Source organism: Apodemus sylvaticus, chromosome 18 (genome assembly GCF_947179515.1).
Source record: "Apodemus sylvaticus chromosome 18, mApoSyl1.1, whole genome shotgun sequence".
Classification (NCBI taxonomy): domain Eukaryota; kingdom Metazoa; phylum Chordata; class Mammalia; order Rodentia; family Muridae; genus Apodemus; species Apodemus sylvaticus.
In genome coordinates this window covers 71,061,117-71,084,935 of record NC_067489.1, presented here as the reverse complement: position 1 = coordinate 71,084,935, position 23,819 = coordinate 71,061,117, and the positions used below count along the sequence as shown (strand labels likewise).

At 54.9% G+C, this 23,819-nt stretch overlaps 1 protein-coding gene and 2 long non-coding RNA genes across 4 annotated transcripts; 2 read left to right on the top strand and 1 right to left on the bottom strand.

Moving 5' to 3' along the window:
* Positions 1-8,097: 8,097 nt before the first annotated feature.
* Positions 8,098-10,952, bottom strand: LOC127668350 (uncharacterized). Its single transcript, XR_007974090.1, has 3 exons — positions 10,735-10,952; positions 10,142-10,358; positions 8,098-9,900 (listed from the first exon to the last, which is right to left on the bottom strand). It is a non-coding gene; the product is annotated as an uncharacterized LOC127668350 (long non-coding RNA).
* An 833-nt stretch (positions 10,953-11,785) lies between these two features.
* LOC127668351 (uncharacterized) lies at positions 11,786-14,013 on the top strand. Its single transcript, XR_007974091.1, has 3 exons — positions 11,786-12,458; positions 12,955-13,061; positions 13,377-14,013. It is a non-coding gene; the product is annotated as an uncharacterized LOC127668351 (long non-coding RNA).
* Positions 14,014-14,478: 465 nt separating this feature from the next.
* Positions 14,479-23,739, top strand: Homer3 (homer scaffold protein 3). 2 transcript variants are annotated; one of them, XM_052161877.1, is made up of 10 exons: positions 14,479-14,559; positions 16,660-16,741; positions 16,820-16,976; positions 17,328-17,459; positions 20,250-20,357; positions 20,900-21,021; positions 21,697-21,853; positions 21,943-22,053; positions 22,139-22,225; positions 23,383-23,739. In XM_052161877.1, exons 2-10 carry the CDS (start codon positions 16,728-16,730, stop codon positions 23,572-23,574), a joined length of 1,080 nt encoding a protein of 359 aa, XP_052017837.1. In that variant the 5' UTR covers positions 14,479-14,559; positions 16,660-16,727; the 3' UTR covers positions 23,575-23,739. The 2 variants fall into 2 exon arrangements, with proteins under 2 accessions (XP_052017837.1, XP_052017836.1); XM_052161876.1 differs by having other exon boundaries at positions 22,139-22,246.
* The last annotated feature ends 80 nt before the right edge of the window (positions 23,740-23,819 follow it).

The window sequence follows — 23,819 nt, the reverse complement described above, 5'->3', positions numbered from 1 at the left end:
CACAAGAGTCCCTGGGGCAATTAAACACCCGAGCCCTGGGATCAGGATGGTCTGGGCATGCTTTGCCTAGAGCCCGGAATCTCTCACATCCCAGGCACGTGCTGGTCACAGAGCCCCTTTGGCTTAGCCTTGAGCCCTGAGCCTGACCCTGCCTCCTCGGGGATGGCAGCCATGCACCACCACCTGGCTTCCAGGAGACTTTTTTGTTTGTTTGTTTTTTTCGAGACAGGGTTTCTCTGTGTAGTCCTGGCTGTCCTGGAACTCACTCTGTAGACCAGGCTGGCCTCCAACTCAGAAATCTCCCTGTCTCTGCCTCCCAAGTGCTGGGATGACAGGTGTGCGCCACCACCACCCAGCCTAGAGACTCAATAACATGGTTGCCCTTGGATCAAGATCCTCCAGGGGAGAGTGGGCGCTGTCCACTCCCAGCCCAGACCATGTGGGAAGGAGAGAGCCTGTGCAGCTCCAAAAGGAGCCCAGAAAGAAGGCAAACAGGAAGTGTGCTGACCTGCTGGGGGAGCTGCAACCGCCAGCTTTTGTTTGGGAAGCAGACACACTTGCGCTCAGCACGTGTTGAAGGAGCACACCAGTCCCTACCCCACTGCTGAGACCACAGTGAATTTAGAAGCTGCATGGTTTAGTTAAAGGATGCCACCACTGTACAAGAAGTAGGAGAGTGGGAGAAAAACAAGCCACTAAGGCCTGGAAGGAGGACCCGGAGCATGGCAGATGACGGGAACAGCTCATGCGACAGTCTTGCGATGAAAGTAATCATGGCTGTCAGGAACATGAATTCCTTCCCACAACACCTGAGTTTTTAAAAGATATATTTGTGTCTTAGTGTGCGAGTGAATCCAGTATCCGAGGAGGCCAGAAGAGGGCGTCAGATCCCCCGGAGCTAGCGTTACAAGTGCCTGTGTGTTCCGATTTCCTAGAGTTTCCAATTCCAGAAAAACTGAAAAACATTTGACCATGAATTGTTTCCCCACAGATCTGCAGGTTGAACATTTGTTTCTCAGTGAATGGTGTTTTCAAAAGTGTCTGGAAATGAGAGTTTCCAGGGGCCATCTCCTGAGTGGGACCACGGAGGGTCTTCAGGAATGGAAGTGGATGGAACAAGGGCTTTGTGTTCCTATGGGGCGGGGCCGGAGAAAGTGACAGAAGCCCAGCCGGGGTCAGAATTTTGCAAGTGTCTGTGGCAGAGAGTGGGGTGCCCCCTAAGGAGGGGTCGTGTCCCGTGCAGTTAAGTTGTAGGTGGCTTGGGTACTGAGAACCAAGCTCTGGTCCTCCACAAGAACGGCAAGTGCTCCGGGCCTCCGGACACTTCCAGACCCTAGGCTGCACTTTGTGTGTGTTCAGAGGACTCTGGGCGGTGCTGGCGCATGCCTTTAGTCCCAGCACTCAGGAAGCAGAGGCAGGAGAATCTCTGAGTTCGAGGCCAGCCTGGTCTACAGAGTGAATTCCAGAACAGCCAAGGCTACACAGAGAAACCCTGTCTCAAAAAAGCCCCAAAAGACACATTGGCCTGCAATGTTTTGTATTAATTTATAAATAAAATTTAGGGGGTTGGGGATTTAGCTCAGTGGTAGAGCGCTTGTCTAGCAAGCACAAGTCCCTGGGTTCAGTCCTCAGCTCTGTTAAAATAAAAAAAAAATTGGGGCTGGAGAGATGGCTCAGCAGTTAAGAGCACTGACTGCTTTTCTGAAGGTCCTGAGTTCAAATCCTAGCAACGACATGGTGGCTCACAACCATCTATAATGAAATCTGACGCCCTCTTCTGGTGTGTCGAAGACAGCTACAGTGTACTTACATATAATAAATGAGTAAATAAATAAATAAATCTCTAAAAAAAATTTAGGAACAAAAAATTTATTTCAATACTACTACAAGTAATTTTGCTACTGTTATGAATCATAATGTAAATATCTATAGTTTCCAGTGGCCCTTGGATGCTGTGAAGCACAGGTTGAGAACCCCTGGCCTAGAACATGCAAGAGCTAATGACAGTTGCTACACAAGCGACTGACTGGGAGCGGTCTCTCCATGCCGTGAGCGCTTTCAGCAGCAATGGCCTCTGGAGAGTCCATGCTTCCCTCTGACCTGTGACTCTCATCCTCGCCAGAGTGTGGAAAGACAAAGGCCACAGAGGAGGGGTGAAGACACACTCACTGCGCATTGGTGAGAGCTGCCTCCTTTCTGGAATGTTCAGACAGCCAGGCTCTCTGCTGGCTGGGGCTGACATGGCATAGTCGTGTGACACCCAGTCTCAGACACTGAGGTGCTAGAAAAGGGAGGGGGGGTGCTGAGCTGTGACAAGGCCTTGTGTCACCAGTAACCATCAATGAACTGGTGAACAAGTGAATGGGTGATAGTGACCGAGGAGCTAGTGAACTAGTGAATGAATGAGTAGATGAAGAAAGGAGTGTGGAGAATGCACGAATGAGGGAACGGTTGTACAACAGAGTGTAAACGAATGCCGATGGTCTCACTGCTGCGAAGAGACACTGACCACAGCAACTCTCTAAAGGGAAACGCTTAACTGGGGTTTCAGAGCTTCAGTCCGTTGTCCTCCTGGGGGAAGCAGTGCGGCACGTAGCGCACATGGTGCCGGAGAAGGGGCAGATAGCTCTCCTGACCTGCAGGTAGCAAGGAGGACTGAGCCACTAGGCCTAGCTGGAATTCTGAGATCCCAAAGCTGAACCAGTGACACACTTCCTCCAGCAAGGCCATGCGTCCTAACAGTGCCGCTCCATAAGGGCCTGTGAAGACCATTTGCTTTCAAACCATCACAAATAACTGGAGTAGATGAGTGAGGGAGCCGTGGGTGGGTGAAGGCTGAAACGATGGGTGGGAGGAGTGGGCAGGAGATGCTTGCAGAACGGCACTGCAGAATAGGACCTCCATGGCCTCCTCATCTGTGGACTCGTGGGCACGCCTCCATCTAGGAAGCTCCAGGTCCTCTAACAAGGCCACATTCCCTAAACCTTCCAATTCTTTCACATAGTGCGTGAGCCTGTGGGGGCTTCTTTTATCCAGAACACCATCCTTGGCTACCACTGTGAGTTGGAGCCATCCTGGCCACATGAAACCCTGACCAAGAAGGAAAGGGTAGTATTCTGACACGAGCTATGTCAGGGAGGGCCGCACCTCCACGCCCAGCTTCTTTTCAGTTTTGATTTGAAACACAAAAATAAAAGCAGAGAGGCTGGGGCCCAGTTAACCAAATGCTGCCCTAGCACACACTGACCTGGGTTCCATCTCTCTACAGAACAAACTTCTCTCCCCCTCTTCTGCCTTCACCCTGTGACCTGAGGATCATTTCCTAAGGACATCTCATGGATATGTGTGTGCAGGGGAGGTAGTGGCCCAGGCAAGGGTCCCTGGGTCCCAGGCAGTATCTAGTTGATCCAGAACAAGCCCCCAACCCCATCCCCCAAGGCAGCCAGAAACAGCCAGGTCTTGCTGATACAAAAGTACAACTGTCACCTCATAGGAGTTTGTTCTGGAGCCAAATGTGTGGCCAAGGCTCAGGAACACAGATTCAGGTTACCCCATATTTCATGTTCCAACGTGGTAACAGTATTGAAGTATTTATAGTAAGAGGACAGAGAAAATCATTAAGATACTTTTCAAGTGCATCAGTGGGTCACAGGCAGGTGGGTCACGGGCAGGTGGGTCACGGGCAGGTGGGTCACGGGCAGGTGGGTCACAGGCAGGTGGGTCACAGCAGAGGAAGAACCTCAGAACAAGCCTGGAGGCTTCGGAGGCTTTGATGAGTGGGACTTGGTGATCTAACTTAATTCATACCAAAAGGTTCCCCTGATAGTTGACACAGACATTAGACTAGACACAGACGTGGCCAAGTAATGGCTCATAAGGGACTAAACACATCCGAGGAAAACTGCAACTAGACACGGAACCTGCAGCACGGCAGGTCTCTACAACCGCTGAAAGTTCCAGTCAGGATGTCGGTCTTTCAGGAGGCTCTCTGTAAAGCGCAGCCTCCTTCCAGAACATGTCACCATGACTCTGCAGGCCCCACCTGTCCTGGGCATGCCCTCTAGGCAGGCTGTCTGAAGGAGCTTTCCCTAGTCAGCAACACAGCAAGGCTAGGAGGAAGTGGGTGTGGCTGCCAGTCCTCCCTCCAGAAACCCTGACCCAGCATTCCAGGGACAAGGCCATGTTGGCCCTGTGGGCACAAGACACAAATGCCTTGTCCAGCTGGAATGTTCCTGAGAAGGGAATCCGCTGGGCCAGGCCGTGAGTGTGCCCTAGTTCCCAGGCCTCACTGCAACTGGACCATCCCCAAGATCAGGCCTCAGAAAAGCCCATCTTTCCTAAACTGCCCCTCAGCCTCTAGAACATTCTTCCACTTCACCTACTCTCCATGCCCGCCCCTAAGCGAGCCGTCTCCCTCTGCAGACACTGCTCCAGCTCATGCTTAGCCTCCCTGAGAGCATCACCAGTACCCTGCTTTCTGCAGCAGCTGTGAGGAACATTCCAGAACTTCCAAACTCATCTTAGTCACTCCTCTGTTGCTGTGATGGGAAATTATGAGTAAGACAACTTACAAAAAGAAAGACTTTAATGTGGCTTACAGTCCAGAGGGTGAGCCCACGACCCTCACGGCAGGGAGCAGGCAGCAGACAGGTAGCCGTGGTGCTGGGGCAGCAGCTGAGGGTTGACGTCTAATTCTCTTACTGCCAAGTTGGATTTGGCCTGGGGAGACTGAGCCTGGCCTGGGCTTTTGAAACCCCAAATCCCACTGTGATAGTGATTCTTAAGGGGCAGTTGTACACCTTCTCTTGTTCTCAGATAACTGCTGGCTGTTTCTACACCCACCCTAGCCCATTTTAGCCCCTATAAAGACACAGAGATCTGATATATATATTTGGATTTTTTTTTTTTTTTTTGATATAGGGTTTCTCTGTGTTTCCCTGGCTGTCCTGGAACTCACTCTGTAGATCAGGCTGGCCTCGAATTCAGAAATATGCCTGCGTCTGCCTCCTAGAGTGCTGGGATTAAAGGTGTGCGCCACCGCCCGGCTGAGACCTGATTTTTATTAACAAGTTTTACGTCTAAACTGGGCAGGTTCTGAGCCATTCTGCCCATTTCCCAACCACGTGGTCCTTCACCTCCAAGCCGAGTCTCACGTCCTCACGTCGGCTGGCTCTGGTCCACGCAGACTCCCTTGGCAACCTGCTCCTGGCAACTCCTCATGCTCTCTACACACCTTTCTGTCCTCCTCCCCCCTCCCCTGGTTCCCCCTGTCTCCCTCTCCCTCTCTTCCCTCTCCTCTCTCCCCTTTTCCTCTTCTCCCCTCTCTGGGTTTCCCTGTGAGATCAGCAGTCAGGCCTTGATCCCTTCTGCCCAACTAATTGACTGAGTCAGCTCTTCGCTGATCAATCAGAAGGTGATGGAGAAGAATGGTAACAAAACACTAAGACCCGTCAGTGTTTCATAAAAATAACAATACCAAGATCCAACCTGTAATTCAACTCTCCTGGTTCAAAACTCAACGTTTGAATAACACAAAGACAACCTTTACACAAAGCACAAACCCACCACAGTGACTCACCTCCTCCAACAGGGCCACACCTCCTAATCCTTCCCAAGCAGTTCCCACTAACTGGAGAGCAAGCTCTCAAGTATATGAGCCTGCGGGGGCCATTCTCGGTCAAACCCCACAGTCTCCAAATTCACCTGTGGCTTCCAGAATAAAGAGCCAGCAACCTCACTTTAGGTAATACCCCCTCCCCAGTACTGTCATATGGGCTTCAACTCCGTCTCCTTCATTGTTATTCAAGCACTCAAAGCAGCTTCCTGCCTCAGGACCTTTGCACATACTATGCCCTCTACCTGGGATGTGCTTGGTTCCTGTGTGCCTGGCTTTTCCTCTGCTATCTCTCAGCTCCATGTCACTCCAGTGTCCAGGCCTGTCCCAGGCACAGCAGCTCCCACCTGAGTATTTCTTAACAGCACACTCACTTCCTGTTTGAATTCCTTCTCTGACATGCACCAGAAAACCTCTCCTAATTTTAATCTTTTTTTTTTTAAAAACAGTGGGTGCTCTTCTTTTAAAGATGTAATTATTTATGTATGTATATGAATGCTCTATCTGCATATACACCTGCATACCAGAAGAGGCCATTAGATCCCAGGATAGATGATTGTGAGCCACCATGTGGATGCTGGAATTTGAACTCAAGACCTCTGGAAGAACAGACAGTTCTCTTAACAGCTGAGCCATTTCTCTGGCCCCCTAATTTTAATTTTGAAAGTTTACATGTGTGTGCAGAGGTCACAGGTTGACATCAATCACTTCCACGTTGCTTTTGTTTGTTTCATTTTCCCTTTTTTTTTAGTTTATGTACGTTGATGTGTGTATTTCTGTGCAGCATATGCATGTAGTGCCCACAGCAGCAGAAGAAGGTGTTGGATCCCCCGGGACCGGAGTTACAATGCCTGGAATCTGCCGGGAAGGTGCTGGGAACCGAACTCAGGTTCTTTCTGAGGGCAGAGAATGCTCCTAAGGGCTGAGCTGCCACTCCAGCCCCGAACCCCTCATTCCTGGGGTCCTCAGGATATGACAGGGAGACTGAGCTTCCTCCTTCCACCAGAGCTCTGCCCTCTCTCAAGACCTAGAAGTCCCATTGGACCTTCTGCGGCCGCGCCCAGCCACACCTCCGTCCCAGCCTGCTTCGCCAGCCGTGAGAGGCTGAGGCAGAAGCTCTACCCTACGGCAGGCTGCCGGCCTCATTCCTGGTTGTTGTCTGTGGATGCCAGTTTACTCTTTTTTTTAATCCCTGGTTTTTCGAGACCGGGTTTCTCTGTGTAGCCCTGGCTGTCCTGGAACTCACTCTGTAGACCAGGCTGGCCTTGAACTCAGAGATCTGCCTGCCTCTGCCTCCCAGAGTGCTGGGATTACAGGCGTGCGCCACCACCTCCCGGCTTCAGTTTACTCTTAATATTTTTTCTGTTTAGTTGTTGGGATGGAACTTAGGCCAGCACATCCTCATGGAGTGCCCCACCTCTGAGCCAAGTCTCAAGGTCAACATTTATTCATTAATTCACGGAGACAGGTCTCACTATGTAGCCCTGGTTGGCCTGTAACTCCTATACCTTAAAGTAGCACAGATATGCTCTCCTCTGTGTCCCAAATGGTAGGATTAAAGGTCCCAGCTACTTAACTTTATATAGAGACAAGGTTTCATGTACTCCAGACTGACCTCAAATTTAGTAAGTACCCAAGGCTGGTCCTTGAACTCCTGACCCTCCTGTCCCGGTCTCCTTGGTGCTAGGATGCGTCCACTGCACCTAGAACCCTACTTCTAAAACACCCTGCTAAGTTCTCTGCCTTTCAGCAAGCCCGAGGCTCCGTGTGGAGCCCCTCTCAGGAAGCTCTCAGACTGGGAGAGCGTCCCCCAACCCTGACCAGACCACAGAGGAAGCTGCAAATCCAGACCCAGGGGTGTGTGCGTGTCCTTGTGCAAATAGTCGGTACCTCATGTGGGGCTCTTTGCCTCCTCCCTCAGTGACCCCTTTGCTGCAGCACAGAGCCTGGCCGCCGTGGACTGGACTGTCCCTTCTGCTCCGGAAACAGGTGTCCTTCCTGCTACTGTGGAAGGCAGAGGGCAGGAAGAGGGCTCCAGGGATGGGCTTCCTGTCAGGGTAGGAGGGAAGTGAAATCCAGAGCTCGTCCCTGAAGAACAAAATCCTCACATCCTCTGCCACAGTCCCTGCATTGTTCATCCCCAACCGTGGAACCGGAAGAACAGAAGCCGCATCTGCTGGGCCCTGTCCCTCCCTCCACAGGGATAACAGAGGCAGGGGGACCAGTTGATGCTTAGCCTGGCTACCCATAGAGTTCATGGCCAGCCTGGGCTACATGACACTCTGTCTCAAAACAGCTACTAGCCGGGCAGTGGTGGTGCACGCCTTTAATCCCAGCACTTGGGAGACATAGGCAGGCAGATGTCTGAGTTCAAGGCCAGCCTGGTCTACAGAGTGAGTTCCAGGACAGCCAGGGCTACACAGAGAAACCCTGTCTCAAAAAAACAGAAAAAAAACAAAAAAAAAAAAAAACAGCTACTAGCCTGGGTAGTTGTGACCTATGCCTTTAATTCCAGTACTCAGGAGGCAGAGGCAGGAGGATCTCTGTGAGTTCAAGGCCAGCCTGGGCTTTGTGAGGCCCTGTCTCCTCTAGGCACATGAAGCCTGTTCCTCAGGGCATGTGCTGCCCAGCTGCCGAGGACTTGATCTGAGCATGGAGAGGAAGATGGGAGTCCTCCTCTGTTCAGCCTCCGATGGCTCACCCAGAACCGCCTGAGCCGCACCGCTGCACCTGCTCACTCTGTGCTCCAGCACCTTCTACCTCAGGACACACACACACACACACACTCAGGACACACACACACAGTCACACACACACACACACACTCACACACACACTCAGGACACACTCACACACTCACATACGCACACACACTCAGGACACACTCACACACTCACATACGCACACACACTCAGGACACACACACTCACACACACACTCACATATGCACACACATATGCACACACACTCAGGACACACACACACAGTCACACACACATACACACACACTCAGGACACACACAGTCACACACACACACTCACACACACTCAGGACACACACACAGTCACACACATATACACACACACTCAGGACACACACACACAGTCACACACAGACACACACACTCAGGACACACACTCAGGACACACACACACACACTCATACACACACACTCACACACACACTCTCAGGACACACACACTCAGGACACACACACACACTCATACACACACACTCACACACACACTCTCAGGACACACACACAGCCCAGCACAGACACACACACAGCATAGCATAGCACACACACACACTCATACACACATAGCACAGACATACACACACAACACACACGTGCACAGCCACATACACTTTCCTCCCCATGTTCCTTTCCCTCCTCTCCCTTTTCCTTCTCTCTCCTCTTTCTCTTTCTGCCTTTGTAACCAACTTCAGCCATGCCTGGGGGCACCCCTGTCACCCCGCACTTTGGAGGCTGACACAGGAGCATCTTAAGTCCCGGGGGCGGGCAGACTGGAGCCGCTCCACCAAAGCCAGCCATGGCGTCGGCAGGGGCCGGGGCCCGACAACCTGAGTCCGAGTCCTGTGTGGTGGAAGGACAGAGCACTGCGGCCCGTCTGCTCTTCCCTGCGCCCCAGACCCTACGCAGCATGTCCGCAGTGCACACCCCACCCTCAAAGGAAATATTTTAAAATCTGTTTTAAAGGCAAACAGCAAAGAACGAACCACAAAAACAAAGGCCAGAAGAGGCCATGGAAAGAGCTGGGGGTGGGGAGGGGCACCTCGTGGGCGGGGCTGCGGTGGGGAGGGGCACCTCGTGGGCGGGGCTGCGGTGGGGAGGGGCACCTCGTGGGCGGGGCTGCGGTGGGGAGGGGAAACACTTCGTGGGAGGCCGAGCTTGGGCCACAGGCAAATTCTTCGGTCTCCTCTCCGAGGCCTGGGGAAGCCCCTGCAGGCTGCGGGTCACCGGCCCTGCTCGGGAGCAGCAGGCGCCGGGGCCCCCTCTGTCCCTCTGCAGACTGGCAGGAGGCTGCCAGGCTGAGTCACCAGGCTGCCGGGGAAACATTCGGCGCCCGGAGGCCCTGCGTGGGCCGTCACGCCGCGGGAACGCGGCCCCCGGAGCCCCTCCAAACCTCCTTCCCCACTCGCTGTTCCCACAGCTGCTCCGCAGAAGGCTCGTGGGAGGCGGGGGGCGGGCGAGAGCCCAGGCAAGGCCAGCAGCTCCGACCTGCAGCAAGGTGCAGCCTCTGCTCCGCGTGTCTGGGAGATTCTGCCAAGCAAGAGTGGGGAAACTGAGGCTCTGAGAACGGCAGGGTGTGGCCTGCCCAAGTCTGCATTCTCTGCGTGCAGAGTCGAAACCCTGCCTCGCTTGTACTCTGGTCGTGTCCCCCGCCGTCCCCGGCTCCAAAGACTCCCGTGGTTCCCCAGCACCCTCAGCACAAACCCACACACCTCGCGGCCCGCAAGGCCCTGCTCAGCCCCTGCAACTTCTCATCAGGGTTCACCCCCACCTCGTGGCTCTCTGGAAAATTCGCCTCTGGCCACCTCAGCTTCCATGTTGTTCTTCCAGGAAAACCAGGCCACCCCTATCTCGGGAACTTTGTACGAGCTGAATGCTCTGCTCCTGTCCGCCTCTCAGTGACGTGACATTTTAGGAATCATGGACGGCCATGCATCCCACCTGGGCAAACCCAGGCCCAGCGGACGCTCGCCCCTTTCCAGAGCGCCCTGCAAGGCAATGTCATGGTTTGGCTATTGTTTGCTTGTTTGTTGACAGGGTTCCTCTATGTATGTAGCTCAGGCTGGCTCTGAGCTCACAGCAATGGCCGGGCCTCAGCCTCCTGAGTGCTAGGATGAGGAGCGCGGGCAAAACCACGTAAGAAACTCTTCAGGTCCGCTGCTCAGTGGAGCTGGCTGCCCCGCAGCCTCCGCGGCCCCCTTGCCCGGCGCCGAAGATCCTCGGCCTCCTCCCACCCCTGCTCAGATCTCTTCCAGAGTCCCTCCCAGGGTGGCTGCCATCCCTCCGGCCCACTTTCTGCCCTTCACAGGCGCGGATGTCGGAGCCTACAAGGACATATTAGCCAAAAATAATCCTGCGACCTACTCCTGAAAGTGGGCCGGCCCCACCGGCCACCTGGCTCTCGGGAGGCAATCAGCGCGCACGGTAAATGAGGATAATTAGATCTGCGGGCGGGCGGCCGGGCGCGAGTTCGGGGCAGCAGCGCCTCTCCTTGCCCCTGCCCAGCAGGGCGGGCGGCCCCTCGGCTCCCTCTGGCTCCTCCCTGTGTGCGCAGGCTGGGCTCGCAGCTCAGCTTCACTCAACCAGACTTTGCCTGGGAGAGAAGTCCCAAGTTTGCAAAATCACTAAGACACTCCACCGTCCCCACAGCCGCCACGGGCCTGCCCTGTGCTATGAGAGGACACTCAGACCAGGCAGTTAGAACTGCACAGGGACACGTTCTGGGGTCAGACGACACAGAAGAGAAGGAACTCCTTGGAAATGAGGGTGTTGGAGGTAGGCTTCTGAGAGATGAATAGGAGTTTTCTAGGCGCGGGGGGTGGGGGAGGTTAGAGACAGGGTTTCTCTGTGTAGCCCTGGCTGTCCTGGAACTCACTCTGTAGACCAGGCTGGCCTCGAACTCAGAAATCTGCCTGCCTCTGCCTCCCAGAGTGCTGGGATTACAGGCGTGCGCCACCACCGCCCAGCAGGAGTTTTCAAGGGGGAAAGATCTGAAATCTGGCCTTTTGGACCAGAGGAGGGAAAGCTCCTGGGGTCCACAGCATGCTGCTCCCATTTCAAAATTTAAATAATTACATTTTGAGACAGGATCTTACTATGTAGTTCCTCTGACTGACCTAGAACTCACTCACTCTGTAGACCAGGCTAGCCTCAAACTCAAGAGATCCTACTGCCTCTGCCTCCCAACTCCCAAGTGCTGAGATTAAAGGCATGTAGCATCCTCATCTAACTAAGGAATTATTTTTTTATTTAAAAATTTAATTGTGCAGGCAGTGGTGGTGGCACACACCTTTAGTCCCAGCACTTGGGAGGCAGAGGCAGGCGGATATCTGAGTTTGAGGACAAGCCTGGTCTACAGAGAGAGTTCCAGGACAACCAGGCTATACAGAGAAACCCTGTCTCAAAAAAAAAAAAAAAAAAAAAAAAAAAGGAAAAAAGAAAAGTCATACTTTATGGCCTGGAGAGATGGCTCTGTGGGTAAGAGCACCGACACCTCTTCCAAAGGTCATGAGTTCAAATCCCAGCACCCACATGGCGGCTCACAACCATCTGTAAAGAGATCTGATGTCCTCTCCTGGTGTCTCTGAAGACAGCTACAGTGTACTTACATATAATAAATAAATCTTTAAAAAAAAATTAATTATGGTCAGGCGGTGGCACACACCTGCCGGGGAGACGGACTAACCCCCAGAAAGAGACAGTTTTGCTCTGGTCCAGTGGGGAGAAGCTGACTAGAAGCCACTGCAGGCTCTGCGGTGCTCAGGCTCCTGGCTGTTCCGGCTCCTGCTTGCTTCCTCCTGTGGGCAGGAGGCTCGCTCCCCACCGTTCCTCAGCTAGCAGGGCCAGAGGCCACACCAGCCAAGTGACACACCTGAGATCCTTGGAAGGCAGCCACTAGGGCCCAGGAGGAAGTTCTTACAGCAACTTACCCGTCACTCAGGGGTCAGAAGGACCGGGGCTCCTCCAGCCCCTTGCCTCAGTCCGTTGTCCAGGTGGAAGAAAAACCTGACAACAGAGGAAGCCACGCCCACCCTCCCTGCTGCAGCCTGGGCCCTGCTAGCCTGAGCTGAGAGGCCAGTGAAGTTCAGGTGAGGAACTCTTGCTTGTCTTTTCAGGCCTGGAACTTGCTATGTAGACCAGCCTGGCCTTGAAACTGACAGAGATCTACCTGCCTCTGCCTTTTGTGTGCCCAGCCCTGCTGTTTGATTTGATTTTGATTTGACTTAGTTTCGCGCGAATCCCAGGCTGACCCTGACCCCTCACTTTGTAGCTGAGGACGACCTTGACCTTTCTGTTGGACAGTCTCTACCTCCCGGGCCCTGGGAAGATGGGCGCCCGCCAAGCCTTGTTTCAGCTCTCAAGTTCTTCCCTGTACCCACACAGCACAAAGCCTGCCTAGGCCCTTGCCCCCCACACCCACCTTCTGCCCAGTAACCAAGTGTCTCTGCTCTGCAGCCAGCTCAGAGCCTGGCAGAGCAGGACCGGACCGGCTTCCAGCCTGCTGCCCTGAGCTCAGATACTTAAAAAATGTTGCTAATAAGGAGAAAGTCTGAACACAGCAGACGGTATTTTCTTTGTTCCCAGTGTTCACATGTTCTGTGGCTCCAGGCCTGAGAGTGAAGCCAAATAGTTTCCCTGTGCAGATGCCTCTCAAAGTTCAGAGCAGTTGGAGTGCCTTGTTTTCCCCGGCTGTGAGTATCAAAGAGGCTGGTGGTTCAGGGGCCCCAGAAATGAGTGGAAATATATCCACATATAATAACTCTATCAGAGCGTGAATGAGCGGAAGGCCAGGAGCCCCGGAATTCCTAGTTTGGGCTGTCGGAGGCAGGGAACAGAACCCCACATCTTGGAAGGCCAAGGACGGGCACACATCCTTTGAGAGGAGGGCATTCCTGGAGGGTGAGGGAGAGAAACTGGCCAGAGAACATCTCCACTGGAAGTTAGCACCTGCTCAGGTCCCAGCAGACCCCAGAGGGCTCCAGAAGAGACAAAAATGTCTGACACAGGAAATGCAGAACTGAGAACCACAGACTCCTCCAGAAGGCTCCTCCGCTGGCTGCTGTGGACAGAGGCAGGATTCAGCCTGCAGAGCTGCAGGGAAGAGCACACTAAGGAGACACTCGGATCCCGAGACCCTACCACAATAACCTAGTTACTCCCACAACTGACCTTTGAAAGTCAGGGTCTTGCTATGTGGCCGGGCATGGCTTAGAACGCTCTATACAGACCAGTCTAGCCTAGAATTCACAGACGTTCGCCTGCCTGTTCCTTTCATGTAGAGACTAAAGGTGTGGGCCCCCAAGTGGGTGCTGGATGGAGCCCAGGGAACTGTGAGGGTGGTGCCCACCGATTTGCAGTCCCCCCCACCCCCACCCTCGTTTGGGGAGCTGGGCTCAAGCGGTCTTTATGCTTCAGTTGCTGAGGGTCCAGGACATTGTTCTTTTCGGAGAAGTCACCTGAAGGCTCAGGGCCACCCTTGGTAGGGGGCAGGAAGGCGAAGGGTTGTTGTCCACTATTCCCCGTGTTTCTCCTTATCTCTGGGTCACTGGACCATACTCCAGGATGTCTGCTTCTGTCCCCACACCCTGGCCCCCTACCACCTACCCAACACCCACACTTTTGTCTTCTCAGCCTTCTGCCCATCAGCCCAGTGCTCTGCCCGAAGGCTGGGCGGGCGGGCGGGGCAGACCCTCCTTTGCCCACCTCCCCCGCCCCTCCCCACCCCAGGCCCTTGGCCCAGCCGCCTTCTGCCTCTCCCCGCTGCCCGCCCCATCCTTCCCCTCTGTCCTCGGCCCCTGGCCCTCATCCCTCTGGTGGTCCCAGCCCCTGACTTCATGGGCCCCTCCCCCTCCTTCAAGGGCCCCGCCCTCCCCACTTCCTTCAGTTGCCTCCCACTGGGTCCCCCCTTCAGGAGTTCCTCCTCTTGACCTCCTGCTGCCCTCCCCTTCCTCTGCCCTTTCACCCCGCCCAGCTCCCCGCTCCATGTTCGCCCTCCCCTTCTTTCCTCTCGGGGTCCCCTCCCTTCTCCCCGCCCTCGGTAGCTGGCCAGCAGGGGGCGCTGGGCAGAGGCGGGGCGGTGCGGGGACGGGCCGCGATGGGACCGGAGGCGGCGCAGACAAAGGCGCGGGCGGCGCGGGGCTCGCGGAGGGCGCGGGCCGGAGGCAGCAGCGACGACGACGACGACGCGGGGTGAGCCAGGCAGAGGGGACCCCAGCTTCCGAGGCACAATCAGGGAGCGGGGGGCGCAGGAGCCGCACAGGGTTTCCAAAGTTGCCAACTGTGAGGCGGAGCCCGGGTGCTGCGGGGTGCAGGCTGAGGGGTTGGGGTCCTGGGGTGCGGGCAGGTGTCGGTCGGCTGGGGTTCTGGGGCGCGGGGCGCGGCTTCACCGGGATCCCCAGCCCAGGTCCGGGTGTTGGGGACGCCTCATCGCGAGGCTCCGCCGCTTAGAAAGTTGCGGGTCAGCGGCTCCCTTGTTGGCCTCCCGAGCTGCCCTGGTGGGAGTGGGGGCCGTGCCAAGTGGGGACCCGGCGCGGGGCTCTTGGCAGGGTCCGCGCCGCGCGCGATCGCGACTCTCCGCCCCGCGCCGCTGCTCCGAGGCGCGTGACTACTCAGTGAGTAACTTTTCTCGATCGTGGCAAGTCCAGGCAGGAGTGGTTCGACCGGAAGGGCCTGGGTTCAGGGACCCCCTTTCCCCAGTCGCAATAGCCTCTCCGACTCAACAACCCCCCCTTCCGCATGGGGACAATGGTTTAAGACCCCGTGACAGCAGGTTCCCAAAACAGCTTGGAGGGGCCCTGACCTCAGACCCCGGGCCTTGACCCTCCTTCTCCTCCAATCCCCTTAGGTGTCGGGTTTCTTTTGGGGGGTTGCTTAGGAGAATGAGGGCTACAAGCATTCACAGGAGGCTGGGGAGCCCTCTTCTCCCAGTCCCGTTCTCTGTTCACATGGTCGGGACTGGGGTACAATGCGGGCGTGTCTGTGTGTGTGTGTGTGTGTGTGTGTGTGCTGAGATATGGTCCCAGATTGGCTTCAAAGTCTCACCTCATCCTCCCCAGCGCTGGTACCACCACACCAGGTTTTCATTTTTCCCTTTTAAATGGGCCTCGTAGACTCTCACTCAGAATTATTGGACCTAAGTGGTCTTTTTCTTTTTTTTCCTTTTTTTTCCTTTTCTTTTCTTTTTTCTTTTCTCTCTCTCTCTCTCTCTCTCTCTCTCTCTCTCTCTCTCTCTCTCTCTCTCTCTCAAGAGTCATTTATTTTATTTATATGAGTACACTGTAAGTGTCTTCAGACACATCAGAAGATGCCATCAGATCCCCTTACAGATGGTTGTGAGTCATCGTGTGGTTGCTGGGAATTGAACTCAGGACCTCTGGAAGAGCAGTCAGTGCTCTTCACTGCTGAGCCATCTCTCCAGCCCCTAGGTGGTCCTTTTGTGGGAGCAGAGAGGTCCTGATTTCCCTGTTAGGCCCCTGGAAGCACTCCGCTTTTACTCTCTGAGACGGGGTATGGCCATGATAACCAGGGTAGCCTTGAACTCCTGGGATGCATAATCTAACCAACTGCCTTGACTTCCTGATAGATAGATAGATAGATAGATAGATAGATAGATAGATGGACAGGACCATGGCCTCACCACTGATCCAGCGTCCTCACCACTGATGCAGCGTTGTCCCACATTTTGATGTAAGGCCCTTTGGGAGGAGGGAGGGATGTTGAGTGGGAGGGGGGTGACTAAGATGTCCCACTCAGTCCATCTTGACCTCATGCCCAGTGCCTGTGGGAGGACACATAATACCTTAGTATTATACTAACCTGGACGGTGAGTATAATACTGCGTGCCGACGGCCAGGCTATCTTCTACCCTGGCAGTTGGGTGACACTAGAGACCTAGAGATCACTCAGTCCAGTTGTGGGGTCTTCTCCGGAAAGCAGGGTCTCTGGGCTGCAGCTACAGCCCAGGTGGTAGAGAGCTTGCACGGCATGCAGGATGCCCTGGGCTCCACCCTCAGCACCACACCTTTCAAGAATGGTGGCCAAAGCTGCCATCCCAGCATTGGGAAGGTGGAGGCCAGAGGATCAGGAGCTAAAGGTCACTGTTGGCTGTTGACTGCAGGGTGATCTCAAGGCCTGTCCGGGCTGAGACTGAGGAAGTGGGTGTCTGACCAGCAACTGCTCACTGCCCCGGGCTGGTCCTTTCCTTTCTTACTGGTTTTGCAAAGTCACCTGGCGGACCCACTTGATCTGAATATCCCTGGAGCCTTACTCACAATCTTCTTCTTTCCCTAGGGGACAAACTAGTGACTCCTGTCACCCCTGTGGGTGCCCCTTAAAGGCCATCCAGTCCAGCCTAACCAATGTCCACAGCCAGGTGAATGCCCACCCACTCTGGTCTGGCCTTGACCCTGGGTGGCGTCAGACTCCTGCAAAGTTTCTGTCCGTGCCGCAGGGAACAGCCAATCTTCAGCACCCGGGCGCACGTGTTCCAGATCGACCCCACCACAAAGCGGAACTGGATCCCGGCTGGCAAGCATGCACTTACCGTGTCCTACTTCTATGATGCAACCCGAAATGTGTACCGTATCATCAGCATTGGGGGTGCCAAGGTCTGAGCAGGGGCTTGAGGGCAGGTGTGCAGCCACCAGCCAGGCTGGGTGACTTGGGAATCAGTGATCCTTTCCTAGACCTAACGTCTTCCAGAAATAACTCAGTGGTGGGATCTCCGAGAGGGGCCAGGAGTTCTACTGCAGCCCTTCAGGGGGGGATTCTAGGCAGGGGCTCCACCCGTAAGCCTTCTAATAGCTCCTCACTGGGTGATCCTAGGTAGGGATCTACTACTAAGACAGATGCCTAGAATTACTTTTTAATTTAATTTTAAACTCCAGTGTGTGGTCCCCGCTGGCCTTGGGCTTCCACGCTCCTTGTGCGTCTTCTGACCTGGAATCTTCCCCCCCTAGGCCATCATCAACAGCACAGTCACGCCCAACATGACCTTCACCAAAACCTCTCAGAAGTTCGGGCAGTGGGCGGACAGTCGTGCCAACACTGTGTATGGCCTCGGCTTTGCCTCTGAGCAGCAGCTGACGCAGGTGGGCAGAGCATGGGCGGGGACTGGCATCTGTTCCTCAGGGTGGGCTGACAGGTGACAGGACTTCTTGGGTGCCCTGGGTGGTGCAGTCCCCTGCCGCCTCGCTCCACCTCTGCACGCCCCTCGTACCTCTTAGCAGCGTGCAATGGGCTCTCCCTGTGTCCTGTGGGCTCTGAGCATGGAATTCATGACTTCAAGCTTGTCAGTCATGCCTTGGCTTCACTGGGCCACGATGTAGTCCCAGATTTGTTTTGCTTCGTTTTCCTTTTCAAGACAGGGTTTCTCTGTGTAGCCCTGACTGTCCTGGAACTCACTCTGTAGACCAAGCCGGCCTGGAACTCAGAAATCCACCTGCCTCTGCCTCCCAAGTGCTGGGACTGTGTGCTGCCATGGACAGTTTTTGATTTTTCTTGTTTAATATTTTTTTTCTTTTTTTTGGTTTTTTTTTTTAGATTTGGTTTTTTTAGAGACAGGGTTTCTCTGTGTAGCCCTGGCTGTCCTGGAACTCACTCTGTAGACCAGGCTGGCCTCGAACACAGAGATCTGTCTGCCTCTGCCTCCCAGAGTGCTGGGATTACAGGTGTGAGCCACCACCGCCTGGCGTTGTTTAATATTTTATTTTATGTATGTAAATCTTTTGCTCCATGTATCTATGTGTACTTGCATGTATATGTATATGCAGTGCCTATGGAAGCCAGTAGATTTTATTTTGGGGGGGGGGGGCGGAATGCTTCCAGACAGGGTTTTTCCCGTGTTTCTCTGGCTGCCCTGAAACTTGCTTTGTAGACCAGGATGGCTTTGAACTCAGAGACACACCTGCCTCTATCTCCTGAACACTGGGATTGAAGGCCTGTGCCATCACACCTGCCTGGTTTTTGTTTTGTCTTCGTTTTGTTTTTTAAGTTTTAGGCAGGGTCTCACTGTCGTCACTCTCACAGTCCTTCTGCCACTGCCGTGCTGGCTCACAGATGTGTGCCTCCACCCTTGCCTTAGTTGTTTATTTAAGGCCTCTCTGGTCTCAAGAAATCCTACTTCAGACTTCCTGGTGGCTAGAATTAGCCCTAGCCTGGTTAAAATGTAAAATGTTCTGGGCTTAGAGAGCTGGCTCTGTGATTAAGAGCACTGGCTGCTCTTGCAGAGGACCCAGGTTCAGTTCCCAGCACCCATCTGTAACCTCTGGCTTCTGGGACACCGGGCACGGATGCGGTGCCGGGACATACATGAGAGAAAGCACTGATGCACGGAAAACAAAAGGTTTTAAAAATTATTTTCTTGTGCTGGGCAGTAGTGGCTCAGGCCTTTAATCCCAGCACACGGGAGGCAGAGGCAGGCAGATTTCTGAGTTCGAGGCCAGCCTGGTCTACAGAGTGAGTTCCAGGACTGCCAGGGCTACACAGAGAAATTCAGTCTCAAGAAAAACAAAAAACAAACAAAAAAATTATTTTCTTCTATTTTTTTTTTTATTGGGTTCTCACTATGTAGCCCTGGCTGGTCTAGAACTTGCTATGTAGACAAGGCTGGTCTACATTATAACTCACATTATAGCTGAGGCTAACCTTGAATTTCTAATCTGCCTGTCTGTGCCTTAAGGGCTTAGAGGGCAGCAGCGCACCCCAGGGCGTGGCTTAAACATTTGGGGTGGGGAATGCCTCAGTTAAGAGCATATGCTGCCCTTGTGGATGATAGAGTTCAATTTCCAGCACCTACATGGTGGCTCACTATCTTCTGCAACTCCACGGAGGGGAATCTGATGCCTCTGGCTTCTAGGGGCACTAATACATATGCATACACTCACAATTAACAGTAATAAAATAAATTTAAAAACAAGTTTTCTTTTAAAAGTTTTTATTCTGTTGATTTCTTATTTCTGGGCTGTGCCTGTGTGGGTGCATGTGTGCCGTGGGAAGTCAGTTCTAGGGACCAGACTTCCATCATGAGGCTCGGGGCGAGCTTGCTGAGTCGGCTCACTAGCCAGCCCCCTGGGTTTTTGTTTAGATTTTTCATCTCACTGTGTAGCTCTGGCTGTCCTGGAATTTGCTGTATAGACCAGGCTGGCACCAAACTCAGAGATCCTCCCTCTTGCTTCTGCCTCCTGACTGCTGGCATTAAAGGTGTGCACACCACTGATGACTGGCTTTTTTGTTTTTAATTTACTTTTAAAAAGTGTTCTTATGTGTATACATGTCATGGCTGTGTGTGTGTGTGCAGAAGCCAGCAGGGGCCGTCGGATCCCTGGAGCTGAAGTCACAGGCAGTTGTGTGAGTTGTGTGAAGTCACAGGCAGCTGTGTGAGTTGCCTGAGGTGGCGTGTGACCTGACGCGGCTCTGCAGCAGCAGCCTGCTCTCCTAACCTTGGAGCACGCGTGCGACTCCAGTTCTCACATGTTCTCTACAATAGACAAAAGTTGTGTTAAAGTGAAAGGAAAACGCATTACCATAACCACCAAACCAGCATTAGCAGTCAGCTGACAGATTTAGGAGAGGGAATGCCAGGAGGCTGGCTGTGGATGTCTCCCTGCGTTAGGACAGACTGGCGGGTACAAAGGACAGATGGGCTACTAGCCTCAGGCTGGCCACAACCCAGCGGAACAGGGAGTCCCTTTCCGTGCGGCTCAGAACTCTTGAATATCACCTCTGTAATTCTCTGAAACCATCCATGTGTCATCCTGACCCCTGAGATGCCCACAGGGTTGGCTTCTCCCAGAGGGCCAGGGTGACAGGGCGACAGGGCGGGTGCAGGTTGGGAGTGGGATGGGAAATGCTGTCTGACGATCCCCCTGCCTCACCCCCAGTTTGCTGAGAAGTTTCAGGAGGTGAAAGAAGCGGCCAGGCTGGCTCGAGAGAAATCTCAGGATGGTGGAGAATTCACTAGCGCCGCCCTGGCCCTGGCCTCCCATCAGGTAGGTGACCTCATGCCCATCACACCGGAGGCAGCCATGTCTGCTTCTGCTATCAGGGCCATGCGCTGTGCTAGTGTCTGAGGGTGGCTGGTGGCCTTACTACATTTATGAATGTATGCACACACACGTGCATGTGCCTGGGTGCACAGTGGAGCACCAGGGACAACGTGTGGGAGTCAGTTCTCTTCTTTCAGTGGGGCGTCAGGCTCGGTGACCTTTACCTATGAGCCCTCCCGCTGGCTCGTGCCTCAAGTTTACCTGGGGAGAGCAATTCCAAGAGTTCAGATTCCTGTTTCTGTCGGCTGCTCCGATTTGGCCCTGAGGGGTTAGTGAAGACCCAGGCAGTGCGGGGACAGGATTCCCCATCCAGAGGCTCTGGGAGCTATGTGTGTGTGTGGGGGGGGGTGAGGGAGGAGACACACTGGTCATCATGGGTCAGGCACCCTGACCTCAGTACCCCACACTTCAGTCCTCACCCAATCACATTCTACGGCAACCTTGACTGAAGCTCACCATGATGAAACCCTGGCTCCCATGCACAGGTCCCTCCAAGCCCTCTGGTCAGCACCAATGGTCCAGGAGAGGAAAAGCTGTTCCGCAGCCAGAGTGCAGACGCCCCTGGTCCCACGGAGCGGGAGCGGTTGAAGAAGATGCTGTCCGAAGGGTGAGGGGCGTGGCTGGCAGAGCCTGCTTGAAGCCAGGATGGGTGTCTTGTATCCAGACCGAATTTCGGGTGGTGAGGCATGGTGTTTCTAGTGTCAGGGGTTATAGCTGGCACCAGGGGTGTGCTAGAGTGGGGCATCCCCAGGACTGACCATTAGGAGGATATTTCTGGAGTCAGGGTCCTCGAAGGGATTAAGGGGCGTGACCAGTGGGATGGGCGTGGTCATTGAGGTGAGACCAGTGAGGGGCTGGACGACTGCAGATGCAGCTGGATGGGCGGGGTAGGAATCTGGACTGCAAACCTGGGAGAGGGGGAAGCAATGGGTTCCCCACTCTCTGGAAAGGAGGCTGCACTTTCCTCATCCATGCCCCATGTCCTTTGATCCTGCCCCTGAACCCCCTCACCCCATTCTGTGACTTTCATGGCAATCTGGACGGCAGTGATAGGTTTCCCAAACTCTTTGGAGGTAGGGTCCCGCTATGTAGCCCAGAACTCATTATATATAGCTCAGGCTGACATCGTTCCTAAGGGGAGCCTCCTGTACCAGCCTGTCACAAGTCACAACTCTACATCATGGCCATGGTCCTACTGGCTTGGTGTTGCTTTGGCCCTGCTCCTAGCCCAGGATGCCTTCACCAGACCATGCACACCCCCAGCCCAGTGTCTTCCCTGCAGCTCTGTAGGGGAGGTCCAGTGGGAGGCCGAGTTCTTCGCGCTTCAGGACAGCAACCAGAGGCTGGCGGGGGCCCTTCGAGAAGCCAACGCGGCTGCCACTCAGTGGAGGCAGCAACTGGAGGTGCAGCGTGCAGAGGCTGAACACCTGCGGCAGCGGGTGAGGACCCCCGCACCCCCACATTCCTCTCCCCATCAGTCCTTCCATGTCCCAGAGGACGGGAGGACCACTGAGATGCACGTGTGTAGGTAGCAGAGCTGGAGGCCCAGGTGGGGGCAGAGCCAGGCCGGGCCGGAGAGAAAGAAGCCACCAGCCAGTCGGTGGGGCAGCTGGAGGCTCGGGTGCAGACCAAGGACCAGGTGAGCGGGGCGAGCTCGGGGTCCCTGCCATGCCCTCCCAGGGAGGCCAGGGCCTCTGACCACCCGAGGACACCTTCTTCTCTAGGAGATCCAGACGTTGAAGAATCAGAGCCCTGGCACCCGAGAGGCTCCCGACACTGCCGAGCCGGAGGAGACGCAGCAGCAGGTTCAGGTTGGCTGCAAGCCCTCGCCTGTAAGAGCAGCCCTGGGTGGGGCAGGCCGGTCTACTGAGATGCTAAGCACCCTCAGACCTACATGAGCAGTCTGATCCCAGGGAAACTTCCAGAAGCCTCAGTCAAGAGTGCCTGGAGCATCTCCAGGAATCTCCTGGGGGGAGGACCTTGTCCTTGAGGACAGGAGCAGACTGTGCCAAGGCCCGGGACCTCAGTGTGGGTGGCCCTCAGGGAGAGTCTACAGGAAGGCTGTCCTGTCTGCATGTCACCCAGGTACCATGGCTTTTCACGTGGTGTATGTGCATCCATCCATCCCATGTGGGAGCAGGTGTACACGCATGTGCGTGGAGGCCAGAGCTGGAGCCCGCCTCAGCTTTTCCCACCCCATCCTGAGACCATCGCACTGGGCTCAGAGGGGCCGGGTGCCGAGCCAGTTGGGCGGGCCCTGCTCTCCTACTGAGTTGCCGCTGCTAGCAGTGCCGGGCTGCGGGGAGGTGACTGAAGTCCAGGCCCCGGGCCCAGCTCTTCCCTGCCCCCGCTCACCTCATGGACAGTGCTTGGCTTGAGATCAGGAAGGTTTCCTTCCTTGGCTTGAGGATGCAGCTGCCACCTCCTACCACGTGGCTCCCGGGACTAAACCTTCATCTTGGGGGTTTTTGTTTTTCATACTGACCATGTCTCTAGCAGCAGCTGATCTGGGACTCGAGAGATCCTCCTGCCTTGGTGCTGGGGTTAAAGGCCTGTGAGACCACATCTGGTGCATCTAGTTTTACGATTTAGTTATGTGCGTGGTATTGTACACCAGTGCTGATCCAGAGGTGGGGCCCTGGAGCTATCTGAATTGCCTTCTGTGGGTGCTTGGAAGGGAACTCAGGTCTGGAGAAGGTCATCTCTTAACCCATCTCTCCAGTCCATCTTGTTTTTAGAAGCAGGGTCTCACTGGCCTGGGGACGCCTAGGCTGGCCGGTCTGCTCCAGGAACCCTGTCTCCCTAGCAGTGGGATCACAAATGCTTGCCAGCCATACTTTTTATGTCGCCATTGGGTTCCACACTTGGTACTTCACTTCCATGGCACTTTCCCGACCCCGTGAGAGCCATGGGACACAGGACTGGCGACCAGAGCGCCAACCCCGCCTGCCCCCTTGCTCCCCCGTAGGACCTGGAGACCCGGAATGCAGAGCTGGAGCAGCAGCTGAGGGCGATGGAGTGCAACCTGGAGGAGGCGCGGGCCGAGCGGGAGCGCGCACGGGCGGAGGTGGGCCGGGCCGCGCAGCTGCTGGATGTGCGGCTGTTTGAGCTGAGCGAGCTGCGCGAGGGCCTGGCTCGCCTGGCAGAGGCGGCACCCTAGTCTGCCCCGGACGGTCTGTGGCCTCAAGGCGACCTGGCAGGGACCAGGGGACCCCAGCTGTCTCTGAGCTTCGCACTGTGTAGAGTTTTCTAGAATTCTTGGGCAGTGCTTCTGCCCAGGTTACATTTCTACGTGTGGCATTGCTGGCACCTGCACCCCAGGGACGCTGTAGGGAGGCGGCACTAGTCACCCCATGAAGCAACAGAGGCTTTGGGGTCCTGAGACCTGAAGGCCCTGTACTCATC